Source organism: Apteryx mantelli, chromosome 6 (genome assembly GCF_036417845.1).
Source record: "Apteryx mantelli isolate bAptMan1 chromosome 6, bAptMan1.hap1, whole genome shotgun sequence".
Lineage (NCBI taxonomy): Eukaryota > Metazoa > Chordata > Aves > Apterygiformes > Apterygidae > Apteryx > Apteryx mantelli.
Genome location: NC_089983.1, coordinates 43,516,160 through 43,535,299, shown reverse-complemented (window position 1 = coordinate 43,535,299; position 19,140 = coordinate 43,516,160). Strand labels below are relative to the sequence as shown.

The following is a 19,140-nucleotide window of genomic DNA, read 5'->3' as shown; positions in this document are numbered from 1 at the left end:
TGTTTCCACGTGACCTTTCTCCGACTAATTGTTTGATGGTGGTTTTTTTGCATCAGTCTGTTTGTTTGCTTTATCTGTCTGTTGAAAGTCCTGATACATTATCATTCTAGTGCCAGCTAGTTCTGGGAACATTTATCTGCACAATAGATAATTTCAGTTAAATATTATTTCTGCTGTAGTATAAATAATATGAAATAATTCTGAAGCAGGTCCAGAGATGGAGCTGGTCTGTAAGACAGTCTTCTCTTTTCTCCTGTTAGCCTCTCCCAGCTTTGGGATAGACGGAGATTTAGTTCAGAATTTTATTGCCATTGCTGGACCGCTACCCAGCGAGCTAGGAAATAGTTTGCATCTGCAGAACCAAGTCCTACCCAAAGAAGCTCAGGACCCTGGTGGGAGCGAAGCCCATGAGCACCTGTGCCAACAAGATCCGGCGGCTTCCGAGCTGCCCCTGCGCCTCTCCCACCTTCGTGGAGCCGGGGTGACGCACTACAAGGTCTTCCTGCCGTGGGCATGCCTCCTGCCGGAGGGGGACGCCGGGAAGCCGGACGAAGCCCAAGTGCAGCGGTACCGGGAGCTGCTCGAGACGCTGGCTGCGGCGAGCCTGCGGCCGGCGGTAGTTCTGCATCGGCAGCGGGTGCCCAGCGCCGTGGCCGCTCGGGCCGGGCGCGGGGCATCCAGTGCCTTTGCTGACCTGTTTGTGGAATATGCCGAGTTCAGCTTCCGCTCTTTTGGGGCCCTGGTGGACGTGTGGCTCACCTTCAGCGACCTGCCGGAGGTGCTCGAGAGCCTGCCTTACGGCGACCGCCGGGAGCGGGCGCGGGCCCTGGCTGACGCTCACGAGAGAGCGTATCGAGTCTACCACGAGAAATACTCGCCGGCAGGTAAAGAGAACCGGGGAGGGATTTGTCTCTATGACCTTTTCACAAACAGTTTGTGGTAGGATTAAATGGCAGCTGCTACACGTGGTCTCTGTGTGCTGTCTCTGGTCTCAGAGTTGCATAGAAATATTTGAGTAGCAGACTCCTTCAAATTTGTTATTTTGATAATTTTTTATAATTTACTGGTAACTACATTTTACTTGAAATGGTAGTCAGACCACTTGAGGAGAAATATGTAAGATTTTGCAGTTTTGTGTGCTTTTCTTAAAAATCATCTGGCTCAGAATTAACTTAAAAAAAATAAACTACTATAGAAGAACCACTGGAGTCAGGAATATTAAAGATCTTGCTTATAAGCATAGAGTGGAAGAGAACCCACTGGATAGTTGCATTCAGATCCTCCTTCTTGCAAGCCACAGCATTACAGTTACTGCTCATAAACGTCTTAAGATTTACTGACAAATTCCTTGAACAACAACTCCTTGAACTTTGCCATTGGACTTCTACCTTCTTCGACTCCCCCTTTCAAATCACAGTGGGTATTCTCTGATGAGCTGCTCGGGGGCCCTGTCTCTGATGATCCACATCTTCAAAAATTTCCAGCTCTTTTTAAAATAACTGCAGTAAACTGTTAACTTTCCTTTGCCCTTCTTAATACACTGATCGGCTGTCTCTTTCTTCCAAGATGGAAAACTGTCCATTGCTTTAGGAATGGATCACGTCTTGGATAGCACTTCATCAGAGCTGCTGTCATTTTGTCTTCAGGTAACACCTTAATAGAAATGACTTCCAAAATGAAATAGTTTGAATATGTTAACATTTTTATGTACAGGATCAAGCGAGCTATTGCAAGTTAAATAAAATTTATCAATTGGTCAGTTTTATTTATTTGATTAGTTTGATCTTGTGAAGCTCACTGATTTTAAAAATCATCCTTTTTTGGCTGGTAAGTACTGGTTAAAGTATAAGGAGACATATTTACTCTCACAATTGGCAACTGTAGCAATATATATGCTTATGTGACAAGGTGTCTGCAAAAGATGTATCCACTTTTATCTTCTGTGCAAGTCAATTAAATGCACCACAAAATAAAAGAAATATTTTAAATAACCATTATTTTTAAAAATCCACTTAATCTGTTCTATTAAAGCACTTCCTGAGCTTTAAGTGGTCTAGGCATACAGGGACAGCACAGCACGAGGAGAATCTAATCTCTACAAAGATGACAACATCCTTTCCATAAAGACCAAACCGCCCGTTATTAGTTTGTTCATCTAGAGGCTGCTGGGGTGGGATGCAGTGCACAAATGGCAGTGCAGGTTTTGGACTTGCATTCACAGTCTTTTAAAATTTAGTAAGTCATGTTGCAGACATGATATTTTAAGGACATAAGCAAGGCATGGTTTGTAAGGAGGGGAAAGATCTTTTATTAGCGAGTTCATTACACTAGAAAAAAATTTTACACGGAAAACGTTACTGATCGCTTACCTGTTTTTTTTCCAACTTCACCAGCTGGTTTAATAAAAGAATACCACCTATGCTATTGAACCTTGCTGACTCTAATGGGATAACACTTGTGATTTGGGATGACCAAAGATTTCTGAAGTGGACTTTCCCCAAAAGTTTATTGATAGGGCCTCCCCGAACCACACTGTTAGTGGCAAAGGTTTCCCTACCTGATTAATCATTGACTCCTTCAGTCTTACTAATTTAAGGTGCAGTTGTAGATGGTGAATATTAAATGCATAAAGTACTTTACAATTTGCTTCAACTCTAATGCTTCTAAGATTTTGCATTGTTGTTTGGAAAGAGATGCTAAGAAAAATCTTCCCACACAGTATCCAGTTCATACGCGCTATAAGGCTTCCCTTGTAGCTGTATGATTTCTTATTCAAATAACTTATCTGTATCAACCATGTCAGCTGTTTTATGTATTTTTAACATAATACCTGCAAAAAATACTTTTTTCTCCAGGATTATTTTTTTATTTTGCTGTTTCCAGGATTCATTAGACTTTCTGTCTCTCGATCTCCATTACAACTGTGGAAATGAAACGGATTTCTACATGAAGTTGGGTGAATTCCAGGTAACTTTATGTACAATGTTAAAATGAACATTGCATTTCCTGGATTTCTGTATTGCTTTAGACTGATGAAGTTCCCCTTTGCTTTCAGCTTATACAGCTCAAAATACTTCTGGGGTTTGCACCCATCTAGCTGAAGGCAAGATCATGTCTTTAATATTTTTAAATTACTTTATTGAGGTTTTCCATAAAAAGGAATGTACTTCAGTACACTATGTATGTTAAAGATGCACACATCTAAATGTTCCATTTCAAGTGCTCCCAAAGGAGTAGAGTAGATCAATATATTCCTAAGATGAAATATTAGGAGCAGAGCAGATGGGGCAAATCCATCATTGCCCTTATAATTCTATTGAACTTCAGAAATCATCTATAACAACTTACTTTGCAATTAAGGTCTGTTATAGCAATTCTCACACTATGAATTCAAAGTAATTCATAGTTTGCTATCTCCAATCCTCCAGAGCCTAGGCCTGTGTGATCGATGCTTCTGCAGAGATGAGCACAGAGACTGTGTGCCCTGCTCAGGGTCATGTAGCAAAGGGAAGAGCAGCCAGAAAGGAGTGTGCAAGGCTCTTGGTTAACTGTCTCTCCTGTGTATCAACAGCAGGATAGTTATTCCCTATAAATAGGGAAATTGCCAGGCCACAAATGAAGAGCAAGAAGTGGAAACTCTCTGCATATCATCTTTGGAAAATCCTTAAAGATTTAAAAAATGCTGAAGATTGCGATAGAATTGCAGAGGTGGAAAACAGACCATAAATAGAAGGGGAACTCCGTGTTCCTTGATGCGTTTCTAAACAGTGCTGATTTGCTGTGAGAGCTCGGATGACAACTATGTTAGGAAACAGCTGCATACTGCTCGCTGTTACTCCGACTTAAAAACAGGTGTCTGAAAGTACGGGAAATGATCGACTAGGTCAGTGCTCACTGATGCACGGAGTAACTGGAATGGCATAATTCTTTTGTCCAAGACTGAGAATTGCTCTGTCTCACATCCTAAGCGTTTGATAAGCTGTTAGGCTGGTAGCCTTATATAAGAAGATACTATTATATTCTAGGGTTGGTTCTGCAACTGCACTACCAAACGTTTCAACTGCTTGTTAGCAGAGGCGTGTTAATGAGGACAAGTTTGCAAAAGGTTTGCATCACGTGGCAGTGACGAAGTCAGTGATGTTATAGGCTAGTACTGATATTAAAACCTCTGGTACTGAATTGCCTTCTTAAAATGTGTAAGACAAGTCCCCCAGCAACTGAGTGGCAGAAGGAGCCACCCAGTAGACTTGTTCTCTTTAAGGTCCCAGCGTGGTGTAATTACTCCAAAAATCTGAAGTGGGTCAAACAATTATGGCAACTGATTCTTAACAAGTAAGCTTTCTGAAAAAACGTGCTTCCCTATGCCTTCTCAATGAAAAGTCAAACACCAAGTTTCTGGGGTTTATGCTTTGATCTGCATGGGGCTTTTTTGGGGTCAGAGAAAAATAGTTGGTGGTATTTAATGCTTACTTTGATTTATGAATTTAGCTCTGAAGAACTTTACCTCTGATGCTCAGTCTTCTAGATATTTAATATTCTGTGTTAAAAGCAACAAATGCTGAGAGCATGGTTTTACTAGCTGACCTGTACTTATTTCCATACAACTCTGTTTGACTTTTCATTTTGTAGAATATCTGGAAGGACACGGAGATTTTGCTCTTTAGTCTGAAATTCCTTGATTGTAGTTCCATGGAAGAGAATCCATTCATACCAGTGGCTTCTATTGTCACAGGTGAGTAAAATATTTCAAGAAGGAAGAGGGTTTTCTAGCTAGGCACTGAATGGGAAATTACAGAGTGAATTAAAAGTTGTCCAGTCCAGACACCACTGTTTGATGAAATAATTGTATAGTTTCTTTATAACCTTCCAGGAAAATTGAAGGCAGATGGTGAATGTAGAGGGCAGGGAAGCAGGAAATCTACCCCCCCCATCTTTTCATCTTTTTTTTTTTTTTTAATGAGAAATTGGAAATACAGAATAAAAACCCAACGTATCAGACTTGAGGAAAAACAGACATTGTTTATAAAAAATATATATATATATTTTTTTTAATTTCAAAAGGTGTTGTTGTATGTGCATCTAGTGTCATGCAGTCTGTGGGATCTGAGTCATGACCAAGCCCATCACTTCTTGTTTGTTTGTTTTCAGCCATTAATAAAGAAAAGGCACGTACAATTGGTTATGATGTTAATGAATTCTTGGACTTCTCATCAAATCATGTTTTAAGGTACAGTTTTTTCTCCCTTAAATCAGATGCTATAAGAAAGTGGTGTCTTCTAGAAACAAGTGTGCTAGACAGACACAAGACATGTTCAGTGGAAAAGTCTGCTGCTAGTCGCTGAAAGGCCTGGAAAGGAGTGCCTTTCTGCTGAGCCTAGTCTCTCGCTATTGCAGGTAAGCATGTCATGTAATCCTCTTCCACCCTTTCACCCTTAGTCGCCCAGATTGCACCTTCAAGCCCATAGTAACAGTTATGTTCTCCAAGCCTTTTGCTCTTTTCAAGAGCAAAGTAGTCTTTTTTTTTTTTTTTTTTTTTTTTTTAAAGAGAGAGAAAGAAAGAAACCCTGTGCCTTTTCTAGGACAAAAGACAATTAGGCCTACAGATACGTAGCAGATATCACTGTGCAAGGGGAAGTTAAAGATTACGTAAGCAGCATTGATTGGTTTTAGTTTATCCAGTGGAAACCCATGCGGCAGTTGTAGCGTGTGAAATTGCTACATGCTGCGAAGATTTTCTTTGCATCTTTGACCTAGGTGTAATGAATTATGCAAATCTACCTGCAAAGAAATGCTTTAGATATGTAGCTCTTGAGCAGCTCTGTGGTTAGCTCATTGCACATCAGCTTCATCTGCCAGCTGAATGGCAGTAGGTTGGACTGATCAGATGACGAAGGAACTATACCCTGCGTAGCATGTGTGAGCTGAATGCAAAGCAAACAATCCTTTCATCCTCCTCGGAGATTGTAATAACTTTTTATTCTTCTGCTTCCAGCATAACAAATACTCTACAGGAGAAGCCAGTTGCTGTTCTTGCCCCCCGCTCCTATCAAACCGTTTGGGAAATGTTTGCTAACCAGCCTGAATTGGAGAGGGATTCTTTTCTGCAGGATGTTTTTCCAAGTGGTTTCCTCTGGGGCACATCCACAGGTGCCTTTAACATTGAAGGAGCTTGGGCAGAGGATGGGAAAGGAGAGAGCATCTGGGATCAGTTTGGGCATGAAGGCCATGTCTACATGAATCAAACAACAGATGTGGCATGTGACAGCTACTATAAAAGCAGCTATGATGTTTACCTGCTCAGGGGTCTTCAGCCCCAACTGTATAAATTTTCTATATCGTGGTCCAGAATTTTCCCTGCTGGCGTCAGGAATGGCTTCAACTCCAAGGGCGTGGATTATTATAGCCAATTAATCAGCAACTTGCTAGACTCTAACATTGAGCCCATGGTGACTCTGTTCCACTGGGACCTCCCACAAGCTCTGCAGGTTCTCGGTGGCTGGCAGAATGAAAGCATCATAGAAGCTTTTGTAGACTATGCAGACTTCTGCTTTGCCACCTTTGGACATCAAGTCAAGTTCTGGATTACTTTCCATGAGCCTTGGGTTATCAGCTACGCTGGCTATGGCACCGGGGAGCATCCTCCAGGAATCACTGACCCAGGGGTAGCATCTTACAAGGTAAGGACATAGCAATAGCTAGGATTCCACAGCTGCGGTTGTCTTCCTCTGCCAGTTCTGTACTTCAGCTATGTTAAAGCCTCATGCGGCCTCTGAGACAATTATTTGCTTGTTGAATTTGTGATACTTAAAAGAAAATGGGGTGGTTAATGGATGCTGGACATCTTTTTTTATTTTTCCTTTCTAAAAGCTGGTGTTGACCCCTAGAGCTCGGATAGCCAGGTTCTTCCCCTGCTTAATTCAAAACAGTTTCCCCACTGCACTCTCTGGCCATGATTATTTGTCTTGTCAGGGTTTCTTGTTTTGGAAGGAGGTGGTGTTCTTGCACAGCAATAGTCTCGACTTCCAGGACTTCTTGTGCAAAGCTGTGTGACGCACTTTCCTCTGCTTTCTGCCCCCAGGTGGCTCACACAATTCTCAAGGCTCATGCCAAGGTCTGGCACCTGTATAATGACAGATACCGTTCTCAGCAGCTGGGAAAGGTAGGGCTGGTGCTGAATTCGGATTGGGCTGAACCCAAGACTCCAACCAACTCTGAGGACGTGAGAGCATCTGAGAGGTACCTGCAGTTCATGCTTGGCTGGTTTGCTCACCCTATATTTGTTAACGGTGATTACCCAGATATCCTGAAGGCTCAGATCCAGGAAGTAAACCAGCAGTGCTCCACAACAGTTGCCCAGCTGCCTCTCTTTACTGAGGAGGAGAAGTCCTGGGTGAAAGGGACTGCCGATTTCTTTGGTCTTTCTCATTACACTTCCCGCCTGGTTAGTGCCGGGACTAACAGCACCTGCACTCCAGGCTACGAGAGCATTGGGAACTTCTCCCTGCATGTAGATCCGTCGTGGCCACAGGCTGCCTCCTCTTGGATCCATGTGGTCCCTTGGGGATTAAGAAGGCTGCTGAAATTTGTGTCCCAGGAATACACAGGGACAAAGATCCCAATTTACATAGCAGGAAACGGTATGCCAACACAAGATGGAGGGGATGTTATTAATGACACTCTGCGAGTGGACTATTTCCGCCGGTACATCAATGAGGCTCTAAAAGGTATGGAGAATAGGAGGGGGGTTTGTTCTTGATTTTTGTTCTTGTTCTTGGTTTTTTTCTTTCTCTTTTTTTCTTTTTTTTTTTTCTCATGATGGCAACTAGTTATTTTATCACTTCTACAATGGTTAACTTTAAAACATCACCATTTGTGTAGTGATGTGAAGTCAGCTGCCTCTGCTATAAATAGTGTGATCTTATAAACTTGAGGCCATCTGGTGTCCAGATGTGGGATTTTCCATTCTATTTATATATGGGAATAGGAATTTCATATATGCAGATAAATAGGACTGGACCCTGAAGTCGGTCTCTATGGGAAGACTGTTTATATACTTGAGCTTCCCTGAAGATAATTTGACTGCTGCCAAGTTCTTACCTGTACTGGTCTTAGAGATTAGGATGGAACTATGTCTTCCCTGATTAGGTGGATCTAACTGACAGCATCCTGTACCATTTCAGGCTAGAATTTATAGAGAGATATAAATATCTCAATTATTTTGAGCAAGATTCAAGACATGCCTGTATCTTTGCAAACTGTCTATCTATTGGCAAAATTAATATTAATGACTGAAGTTCTAGACAGGTCAGGAAATGACAAATACAGATTTTACTCATTCTCTCTTAAGAGGTGATCAGTACATAGCATTTGCTCTTGACCTAGTTCTCAACATACTGATATTTGTATGAAAAGAGCTACAGAAAACAAAATAGCATAGCAGTTATGTCTGAGCAGAAGTACAGAAGACAGACTCTGTATGGGAAATGAACTCTTCTGGAATGAGGGATCTAGTACTTCTTTGTAGGCAGCATGAGGAAGGAAGCTGGACTTGCCTCTACTGGTGTTGGATATGCTGTCATGCAAAAAAAAAAGTCTTCTGTACCCAGGGAAGATAGAAAAGTACTAAACATACATGTTTCAGTTTAACTACAGTGGTAAATCTAGAAGTGATCCATATATCTAAACTGAGTAACTGTGCTTGAAAACAAGAATATAGGGAATGAGATACCAGTGGCACAAGTGTTCTGTACTCACATATCTCTTGACTAATATTTCTTTTCTGATCTGTTTTTGTCACTAAGCATTCGACCAGCTCCCATTACGGCACTGACTGCTGCTCTTGCCAGACACTCTAGTTGTTTTGGTTTTCTGCCTAAAAGCCCATTCATAGATATTTGGTTATTTGGCTGTTACCCTCAGTTGTGTTTGTACCTGTGTTCAGAAAACATTCAAATAACTAACAGTCTTGTACTGTTTCTGTGACAGCGGTAAAACTAGATACGGTGGATGTTCAGTCATACATTACTCGATCGCTGGTTGATGGCTTTGAAGGCCCAGCAGGGTACAGCCTAAAATTTGGACTACATTATGTGAATTTTGAAGATAGCAACAGACCAAGGACCCCCAAGGCATCTGCTTATTTCTACTCCAGTGTTATTGAAAAGAATGGCTTCCCATCCAAAGCCTTGGACAAATTTTCTACTCCCGTGACATTTGAGCTACCCATGTCATCGAGATTGCCAAATTTACCAGCATCTGAAGTTCCCTCGAAGGCAAAGGTTGTCTGGGAGAAATTTTCATCCCAAACCAAGTTTGAAAGGGATATGTACTTCTATGGCACCTTCCCAGAGGACTTTATGTGGGGTGTGTCTACTTCTGCCTACCAGATAGAAGGAGGTTGGGATGCTGATGGCAAAGGACCCAGCATTTGGGATACTTTCACCCATGTCCCAGGGAACATAAATAATAATGATACTGGAGATATAGCTTGTGATAGCTACAACAAAGTGGAGGAAGATCTTTACCTGCTGAGAGCCTTAGGGGTAAAGAACTACCGTTTCTCTCTGTCGTGGCCTCGGATTTTCCCTAATGGAAGGAACAATTCAATAAACAGCCATGGAGTTGACTACTATAACCGTCTCATTAATGGATTGGTTGCAAGAAACATCACTCCAATGGTCACGCTGTACCACTGGGACCTGCCACAAGCTCTCCAGGACATTGGTGGCTGGGAGAACAGTACACTGATCGAACTGTTTGATAGTTTTGCAGACTTCTGTTTCCAGACCTTTGGGGACAGGGTGAAGTTCTGGCTTACGTTCAATGAACCCCACGTCGTTGCCTGGGTCGGCTATGGCATTGGGATATTTCCACCCAATGTCAATGACCCTGGCGACGCTCCCTACAGGGTTGCGCACACCCTACTGAAAGCTCACGCCAGGGTCTACCACACATATGATCGCAAATACAGAGCAAGTCAGGGAGGGATCATTTCTCTGAGCCTTAATGTCGACTGGGCTGAGCCGAAGACACCAAGTGACCCCAGGGACATAGAAGCTGCAGACAGGTACATGCAGTTTTTGTTGGGGTGGTTCGCACACCCGATCTTCAAAAATGGGGACTACCCTGATGTCATGAAATGGACAGTCGGGAACAGGAGCGAGCTCCAGAACCTGCCATCATCCCGCCTACCGGTTTTCACAGCTGAGGAGCGCGAATACATCAGGGGCACGGCAGATGTTTTCTGTTTCAACACCTACACCTCCAAAATTGTAACTCATACAACAACCCGGCTGAGGCCCTTCTCTTATGAGTATGACCAGGAAATTTCAGTAACGGTTGACAGCTCCTGGCCTTCCTCAGCTCTTGCTGAACATCGGGCTGTGGCCTGGGGGATGAGGAGGCTGCTGAACTGGATCAAAGAGGAATATGAAAATCCCCCAATATACATCACTGAGAACGGGGTAGGGATAAAGACCAAGTCGGATGTTGATGACAATGCCAGGATATTTTACTACAAAACGTACATTGATGAAGCTCTAAAAGGTACCGATGTTTGCTTTTATTCTGTCATAGTGTGGTGTGTCTGTGCATCTGCCCCCTAGACTTCTGCTTGATTTCTTCTGCAGAGGAGTAGCTTTTATAAGCAATTGATATCAGTCTTTAAATATTCTGAACACTATACAAACATACAGGTTCTTTTTATGCTCTCCTTCCTGTGGCCATTTACGTTTTAGTTATCTAATGCCAGCTTTATGAGGGTGTGGAGGTGTCTGCATATGAATTGCTTGTCGTTCACTTAACATGTGATATACCACTGATGCTCATCCACTGGTTTTGGTCTAACATCTCTTAAAATATATGTTTCCAGCTTACAAACTGGATGGTGTTAATCTGCGAGGATACGTCGCTTGGTCTTTCATGGATGACTTTGAATGGTTGAGTGGGTATGATCCAAGGTTTGGATTGCACCAGGTTGATTTTGATAATCCCAACAGGCCAAGAACCCCAAAGCGCTCTGCTGTGTACTATTCAGAAATCATCCGCAATAATGGTATCCCGTTGCCCAGAGACGATGGTTTTCTATACGGAGAGTTTCCAAAGAACTTTTTTTGGAGTGTAGCAACTGCAGCATATCAGGTTAGGAAATGAATACTGATGCTTAAAGTACCAGCGGACAGTTGATTCATTTAGGATGAGACACCTAGAGCTTTTGTAACATTGGGTGTTAGCATAATCAGGGATTACTGTAATCATTGCTGTAAAAGTGAGGAACTTGGAGATATTTAAGGGCATGGCTATACCACGGGAATCGAGACAGCAGCACTGGCTTCACAAGAGCCAGCTAACACTGAGCAGCAGCTGAACTGAAACAATACCTGTTTCTGTGATACTGGACTTTGCTAGTAAGTCTTGCTTTGAGGCCCAAGAGGTCTTACTGGTTTGGTGCAGCAAAAACATTATTGTTTCTAACCTTAAGCTGATAAGTTAAAATACTGGGTGGTGGTGCCACAAAGACTAACAAGGCCGAATTCTTTATTAGGCCAAGTCCTAAATTTAGGGTTTACTAACAAATTTTTTCCCCCCAATCTATAATTAAAGATTGAGGGAGCATGGAGAGCAGATGGGAAAGGACTTAGCGTTTGGGATCAATATTCTCACACTCCCTTGAAAATCGGCAATGATGAGAATGGAGACGTAGCCTGTGACAGCTACCACAAGATTGAGGAGGATGTGGAAATGCTGAAGAGCCTCAAGGTGTCTCACTATCGCTTTTCAATCTCCTGGCCACGTGTTCTCCCGGATGGGACTACCAGCTATGTCAATGAAATGGGACTGAACTACTACGAAAGGTTAATCGATGCTCTTCTGGCGGCTAACATTAAGCCTCAGGTAACAGCAAAAATGGTCTGGAAATCTGACAAAATGCAAGAGTTGAGAATTATCCTGATGTCAAAGATTAAATCCTGACTCTTGGATTTCCCTGCCTGATTCCCATGCTCTGATGCCTACATAGGAAACCCTCAGTCCTTCCAGACTTCCCAGGCTGTTCAAGACAGCTCAGGATGGGGTGATATGTAGGCCAGTAGCAGAACCCAAGTCTGACGCTCAGAGCACATATGTGTGTTTCAGTCTACTCCCTCCTTCATAGGAAAATTGCTTTTCACTGTGTTCCACAAGGAAACGTGGTTTTTTGACATAAACAAATGAATTGGGGATATAGTGATAGATTAGAAATTATCTTACTACCTAGAAAGATCGCAGTAACCTTATTGTTGGCTGTTTCCAATTGCCTTCTTGTCCCTCGTGTGTTTGGAAGTGGATTCCAGAAGGACCTACTTGGTGAGCTTTCCAGGGACTGAAGTGAGGCCAGCCAGCCTCTAGTTCCCTGGAGCTTCCTTCTGGCCTTTCGTGGAGATGGGGTAACCCTGATTTCTTTTCCTGGAGTCAGGAATCTCTGCTGATCACCGTGATTTTCACAAATAACAGGCAGTGACCTCGCAGCTGCGTCAGCCAGCCCTTTCAGCCCCCTCAGGTGAATCCGACCTGGCCCCGTGCAAGCGGTCCCTGTTGCCTTCACTTTTTACACGCTTGCCTTTTTTTGCATTTTAGCTCGTTAAGAAGCGCTTTGCGTAGCCAAGCAGGCTTTCTGTCAGCTTGGATTCTGACAAGTTAGAATATTTAGGTCCCTTGCTGGGAATGTTTCGGTTCAGTTGTAGGTGTAATATAACGATATATAAGCTTAATAATAGGACAGTCCATCCTAATACGAGCTTAATGTAAAAATTAATGACTTGCATAAGAATTGGGCACCTAAACTAACACTGTTAGGAAGTGCTAGAGAAAAAAAAATATATAAAAGGTGTATTTAAAGATGGTTCTTCAGATGCCTATTACCTCTCCCTATTTAGAGGTAGGGTGGACAAGCATAAGAATATAGATAATTATGTGTGGTTTTGTTGGCTAGGACTGTTTCATTTATTTGTTCGTAGCTTTACTGTGTAGCTATTGTATCTGTTATTGAAATGATGCGGTGGGGTGGCTGGAAGAAAACAGCCTTTTCTCCTTCATTCTGGCCGCCGCACTCTGACAGATAACCTCCCCGGGAGGGAAGGCGGCCAACCTTTCTGCCTTGGTGGCTGCTGAGCACCAGCGAGAGCTGCCACCCACCCGGGGCGGGTGCGTGGCTGCACCACGCGCTGCAGCCCAGCAACACCTAGGCAAGCGCCCGACTGCGCCTGAGCAGACCTGTGTCTTCATGGTGCCGCTCTAGAGCGGGTGGACGGATACAGCAAACCAAATAGCTATTTTTACTGGATTGTTTTTCACCTGAGAGTCAGCGTCGGTGCAGCTATTCTTGACTGTCTTGAGTTCTTGCCATCGCAAGATTGTTGTGGATTTTTTTGGTAAGACTGAAGGTGAAAGCTTGACCTTCACAACCGGGCATGCCCCTGGAGTTGGTCCTTCTCCCGTGTCCTAAAGAAACTGAAACACTGGCAAGGAGGTACTTTATTTGAGTGTGTGAGTGATCACCGTGAACTTGAACACTGCATGATAGAGGGCGCTCAGGTTGCTACAGGTCAGTACGTGCCCATTAGCAACAGATAACTGCGCAAACCAAAGCGGGGTTTGTATTTGTAGATGAGCTGTTTTATGGTCCTAATTCCTGAAAGTGGGTTGACTGCCTGGTTGAATTGTTTCCCTCGCTCTCTTTCCCCGCAGGTAACTATTTATCACTGGGACCTCCCGCAGGCGCTGCAGAACGTCGGGGGGTGGGAGAATGACACTATCGTTCAGAGGTTTAAGGAGTACGCTGAGTTCCTTTTCCAGAGACTGGGAGATAGAGTGAAATTTTGGATAACCCTCAACGAACCCTACAACGTTGCGCACTATGGCTACGGCACGGGCACGGCGGCGCCAGGTGAGTCTGCCGGGCAGCACCTCGGAGCCTTCTCAGCGCCGTAGGCCCAGTGCTGTTTGCTGCTGCAGCGCAGCAGGGGCCGGGGCTCGCAGAGGCTCGCAGAGGCAGGCAGGCAGTGTGGTGGGGATAAGCGGGGATTGGGCTGTTTTCGGGGTAGTGAAGGGGTCCTCCTTTCACTCTGCAAAGCCCTACTCCTCCGAGACCCATCGGTGTCTATCCCAGCCGCCCTCCACAGCCTCCGAAGTGATCTGCTGCACCAAGCAGACCCTGTTATCAGCGGCGACTTTTAAAGCTCTTGCACCTTTGGAGGAGGGAGAAGGATTAGGGCTGGAGCAGGGCCAGCCTCTACCGCAGGGCAGCAGCAAGGGAAGGGGAGGGATGCGGACAGGGAGCTGCCGGAGCGCACAGCTTCCTGCCATAAGTGCTGGACGCAGAGCCCATAGCCAGGTGCTGCTGTGTGGGGCAGTTGCGGATGTCCTGCATCCTGCATTAACCTCCGAAGAGGCAGATGAGAAAGTCGAACTGTTGCTCCGTTGCCTGTGCCATCACTGTCTCCGCACTGCAGGTATCTCCCTTAGGCCGGGGCGAGCCCCCTACGTAGTGGCGCACAACTTAATAAAGGCCCATGCCGAAGCCTGGCACGTGTACAACGAGACCTACCGTGCAAAACAGGGAGGAATAATTTCTCTTGCCATCAACACTGACTGGGCAGAGCCAAGGAACCCAGGCAAGCAGGAGGACCACGAAGCTGCCAGACGATTCATGCAGGTACAGTGAGGTGTGCGGCCACAGCTCTCCCAGCTGCTCGTGGTGTCGTTTGTCTCTCTGGCCCCTTTCTGTGTGCTGGAGATGCCCAGAACCCAGGTCAGCGTCTCACTGCACCAGCGGGAGAGAAACGGGTGAGCCCGACTGTCGAGAGAGGTGTCACTGCAAGGAAACTCTCACCCTCTTCTAGTGTTGGTGGCTGGTCAAGTATGCAGCACAAACGTGACAAAATAGTATGGCAGTGCCAAAAGCTTATTGAATTTGCTGCCGTTGTACGGGCATCTATCTCCATGTGCTTGTTCAATATAAATTCAGATATAAAGCAGCACATGGAGAGGAATAGTTAAACCATTTGTTTTTGATACACAATTTATCCCTCTCCCTTATTTCTTGGCTTAGTTTCTTGCAGGTTGGTTTGCTCATCCTATTTTCAAAAATGGCGATTATCATGAAGTGATGAAAACGAGGATTCGGGAACGCAGTCTGGCTCAAGGCCTGACCAAGTCACGGTAAGAGCCCAGACTCATAGTTGCTCGTTTTACTTGTTGGGCTAAAACTTGCTTTTCTGTTAGAGCTGCTAACTTGGAATGATTCTGTTGAACTGTTACTGTGAAAATCTTGCTGTATCTTCATAGGAAAAACTCCGTACTTCTTCCTTTGGGGTAATAAGTTTGCAGCTCAGGGTAATACCATAAATGATCTGCATCAGACTCTGTGCTTTTCCTGACAACGTAAATGTGTTTTAACTGTTTTTAAAATAATGTAGTGAACACAAGCACCAAAAGCTCATTGGTGCCTCTGAACGGCATTTATTATTTGCCATTCCTACTAACTATTCTTACTCCTACTGTGCTATCAGAGCTCCGTCATGAATGTTTTTTCTTCTCTCTCCCTTTCATGGCACATACGTGCTGGAAGAGTCGGAGTGTGCTCTGCAGCAAGGCAGGTCTCTTCAAGGTTTGAGTTATGCTTTCATATGTGCCTCAAGCACGTGAATTTTGGAATGCTTATTTTTACAGTCTATTTCTTTTCTGGTGGTTGCTGCTGTTAATAAGATAGCAAAGTTTCTCTGTGTTGCTTTATGGGATAAAGTGCCCTGCAGCACGTCCGTCTTCTGGGGAAGAAGTCTTGTCTTCAGTCTCCAGCTGCCAGCTCTCAGGCATCGCCAGCCTGCTGGGAGCGCTGGGTGCGTGTTAAGCAGTGGTTACTCATGGACCAAATTCCCAGGAGGACTTTCTCTCTCTTCTGGCTGAAAGAGAGCTGGGGACTCGCCCCTTGCTCCAGGGCACCCTTGATGTCCCTGACTCCATTTCTTGCTCTGTTGTCACGGTAGTGACAGCGCATAGGGCTTCAGTTGCAGGGCTCAGATCCCAAAGGGAGATGAGCTGCTCTGAGGTGGCCTCCCCTTCGAAGGGAGCCAAGCCTTCCAGGGCCTAAATGGTAGAGCCTCCACAGCCAGGCTAATTCGCAGTCTCTTCTGGGTTTTCCCATGTTCCTCCGGAAAGAGCATGGTTCCCTCCTTTGTGCTTCTCCTACTGGTACCAGGGGTACCAGTATCGCACACGGAGCGTGTTCAAAGTGTGGAACTCAGGGGCAAGTTCGGGAGTTTTGACTGATGCCCGCGCAGAGGCCAGGGTTTGAGGCATCCCTGCATTAGCCCCTGCCACCACCAAGCAGGTACTATTGCTTCCCCCCAGAGAAGAGCCCTTGGAGCTGCTGCCTGTTCCTCCGCTACTGTGAAGCCCTTTCTAGCCCCCTTAGCACAGCCAGCAGGCTGCACCTCCAGCGCTCGCAAGCAGGCGTGCAGAGCGCGCGGGGTCCAACGAGCCTGCAAGCGACAGCTCCCCCGAGCGGGGACAGGACCCCCTTGATGTCGATGCCTGCTAGGAGGCACCGTTCCATTCTTCCCTCTGTCGGCATTAGTCACGCGCTTGCGGCGTGGTGAGCTGAGACAGGCACCCACGAGCACAGCATCCCTGGATCTCCGTATGGTTGCGGTAAAGCAGGTGATAACCAAAATGCTTGTGAGGGTTCCTCGCCCATACGGAGGGTCACTGTGATCATGCCCGGGGGGTGCGTTGTTTTCTGTCTTAAGAAGCAGGATCATGCAAGAGGTAACGTCTCTCTGAGACGAGGACCTCTGTGAGATGCCTCTGCAGCGAGGAGACCTCTACGTAGCGTACCTCCTGGCCTCTTCAAATCCCATCGTGGATGGGTGGTCTTAGCCGCGTTGTTCCCGCTCCCCTCTTTGGGATCCAGCTGAAGTAGCAGGTCCCCAAGTCACCATTCTGGAAGTGCCTCACATACATTCCATTTATTTTTCTTTTCTTCCTGCTCCAGAGCTCGTCAGTGTCCAGGATTCCTCTTCAGTGCTGTCCTGAGTCCTGCTTAGAGACACCTTATATCTTTGCTTCAAAGTCTCTCCCCCCATGTGAATACACTTTGAACAAGCGCTGGAAGTAAAGGCGGTTCAGAGAGTGTCAAGCTGTATTTTCCATCTGCCCGTTCATTACCCATCTTCCTTCCCCGTTCCTTTGAGCTTTTAGATCTTTTGATGTTATATTTAGCAAACTGCAGCAGTGAAGAGACACTGTGAACTTAACCCTTTTGGATCCTGCAGCTGGGAAGAAACCCATGTCTAAAGGGATGACAGTCGCTCGTCAAGTTTGCAGATGCTCCTAGAGCAAAAAAGTTTCAGACTTTTCTGACTCAAAGTACTTTTGAGCTCAAGCAGAATGAAACGCACTGGTAGAACTGGTAAATAACATCCCTGTCTTTAGTTTATGTAAAAAGATTGAAGAGGGGAGGATAGAAACAGAAGAAGGGGAAATCCTGAAAAGACTTGTATTTTGAGGGGTTTATGCTTTTCTGTTTCTATTGCAGACTGCCAGAATTTACTGAAAGTGAAAAGCAGAGAATTAAAGGCACATACGACTTCTTTGGTCTAAATCATTATACTACAGTTTTAGTATACAACTTAAACTATCCTGCTGCTGTTGCGTCCTATGACTCTGACAGGTAAGATGTGAATGTAAATCATTGGTCAAACAAAACATGCACTTCTGGAGCCGGAGCAAACTGAGCAATGATGTAAACTAACAGCAAACAAAGCTATGAGACAAATATATTAAGCTGTTATAACCAACACTAGAGAAAATATCCAGACAGTGACTGTGATGCTATTGTTTTCGCTCTGCAGTGATGGCCTTTTTTACAGACTTGATTATAAAAGTGAATGGTTAAACCAGCACAAAAAAAAAATAGAGCAGCTTCTAAAAGAAAGGAGTCAACACTTCTGAGTCTCCTCATGGTCTGGGATCAGCTTTAGATACTATTTATCATATTTTCTGGCCAAAATGCAGTTTGCAATGCTAGGCTATCCTCAATTCTGGAGACTGCTCCATTTGCTGTTCAACAGCAGTGGTTCCCTCATCACATTGGGTAACTGTAAGTTAAAAGTCTAAATAGCTAAATCACTTCATGTTTAAATATACAAAAGTCGAGATTTTTATTTAGATATTTATTTCCTTCCCCAGTTTCAAATGATAAAAGTAGGCACTTATTAAGGTAATTGTGGAACCACCCATGGGGGAACACAAGCTGTTTTCTGAAATGCTTTCACAGATCATATATGGAATTGAGTATAACGTCCCCTGGTGAAACTGCTTCCCTTGATCTTTGCTGCTGCGTCCCTACGCTGTGGTTTAGACCCCTGGCGGAGCACTGGGCTCCATCTTGCATTCCTGTATGTAGGAGTAAATACCAATTTGGGGTGCGCAATCACTGCATTGTAGATTGTACTTTGAAACCATTTCTACTTTTCAACCGATAAAGACATGGCAGGCTTGTGATTGGAACTAAAATGAGATTCTCAGCTATAGCTGATTTAAGCAGAATATAATTTTAAAGCATACACATATGAGAAATGTTTTTCTGGAGGCATGTGAGCACCAGTAGCTCTTCACCACCTCAGGCCGCCGTGCTTTCGCCTGCTTCAGCTTGCTGCAGAGCTCGGCGCAGTAGTTCTCAAGCAGAGCTGGCTGCGGCGCCAGCAGTACGAGGCACCAGTGGCGCTGCGGGCACGGGAGGATGGTCAGTGATCGGCGTGTCCTCCTCCTCCGCAGGGGCGTAGCCTCAGTAACAGACCGCAGCTGGCTGGGCTCTGGCTCCTTCTGGCTAAATGTGACACCCTTCGGCTTCCGAAAGCTCTTGAAATGGATAACAGACGAGTATAACGGCCCTCCAATTTATGTGACTGAAAATGGGATTTCAGAAAGGGGAGCCGTAAACTTCAATGACACTTGGCGAATACATTACCTTAAGAGTTATATTAACGAAGCACTAAAAGGTAAGAATGCTTATTTAAAATGTGGTCATCCAACTCTCTAGAGAGCCGCAGTGTTTCTGAACAGGACTGACCTGCACATGGAGCAAGTGGGGAGGAACTGAAGAGG

The 19,140-nt window shown here is 44.8% G+C and overlaps 1 protein-coding gene across 1 annotated transcript in view; it reads left to right on the top strand.

Annotated features, from left to right (window-relative positions):
• The first annotated feature begins 217 nt into the window (after nt 1–217).
• The window catches only part of LCT (lactase), a 21,817-nt gene continuing 2,894 nt past the window's right edge, over nt 218–19,140 (top strand). Inside the window, exons 1-15 of the mRNA XM_067299390.1 lie at nt 218–884; nt 1,567–1,646; nt 2,884–2,967; nt 4,630–4,732; nt 5,149–5,227; nt 5,993–6,677; nt 7,079–7,724; nt 8,986–10,545; nt 10,871–11,139; nt 11,602–11,892; nt 13,723–13,921; nt 14,487–14,689; nt 15,086–15,195; nt 17,570–17,704; nt 18,811–19,034. Coding sequence (XP_067155491.1) covers nt 218–884; nt 1,567–1,646; nt 2,884–2,967; nt 4,630–4,732; nt 5,149–5,227; nt 5,993–6,677; nt 7,079–7,724; nt 8,986–10,545; nt 10,871–11,139; nt 11,602–11,892; nt 13,723–13,921; nt 14,487–14,689; nt 15,086–15,195; nt 17,570–17,704; nt 18,811–19,034 — 5,335 coding nt within the window. The remainder of the gene's footprint in view (nt 885–1,566; nt 1,647–2,883; nt 2,968–4,629; nt 4,733–5,148; nt 5,228–5,992; nt 6,678–7,078; nt 7,725–8,985; nt 10,546–10,870; nt 11,140–11,601; nt 11,893–13,722; nt 13,922–14,486; nt 14,690–15,085; nt 15,196–17,569; nt 17,705–18,810; nt 19,035–19,140) is intronic.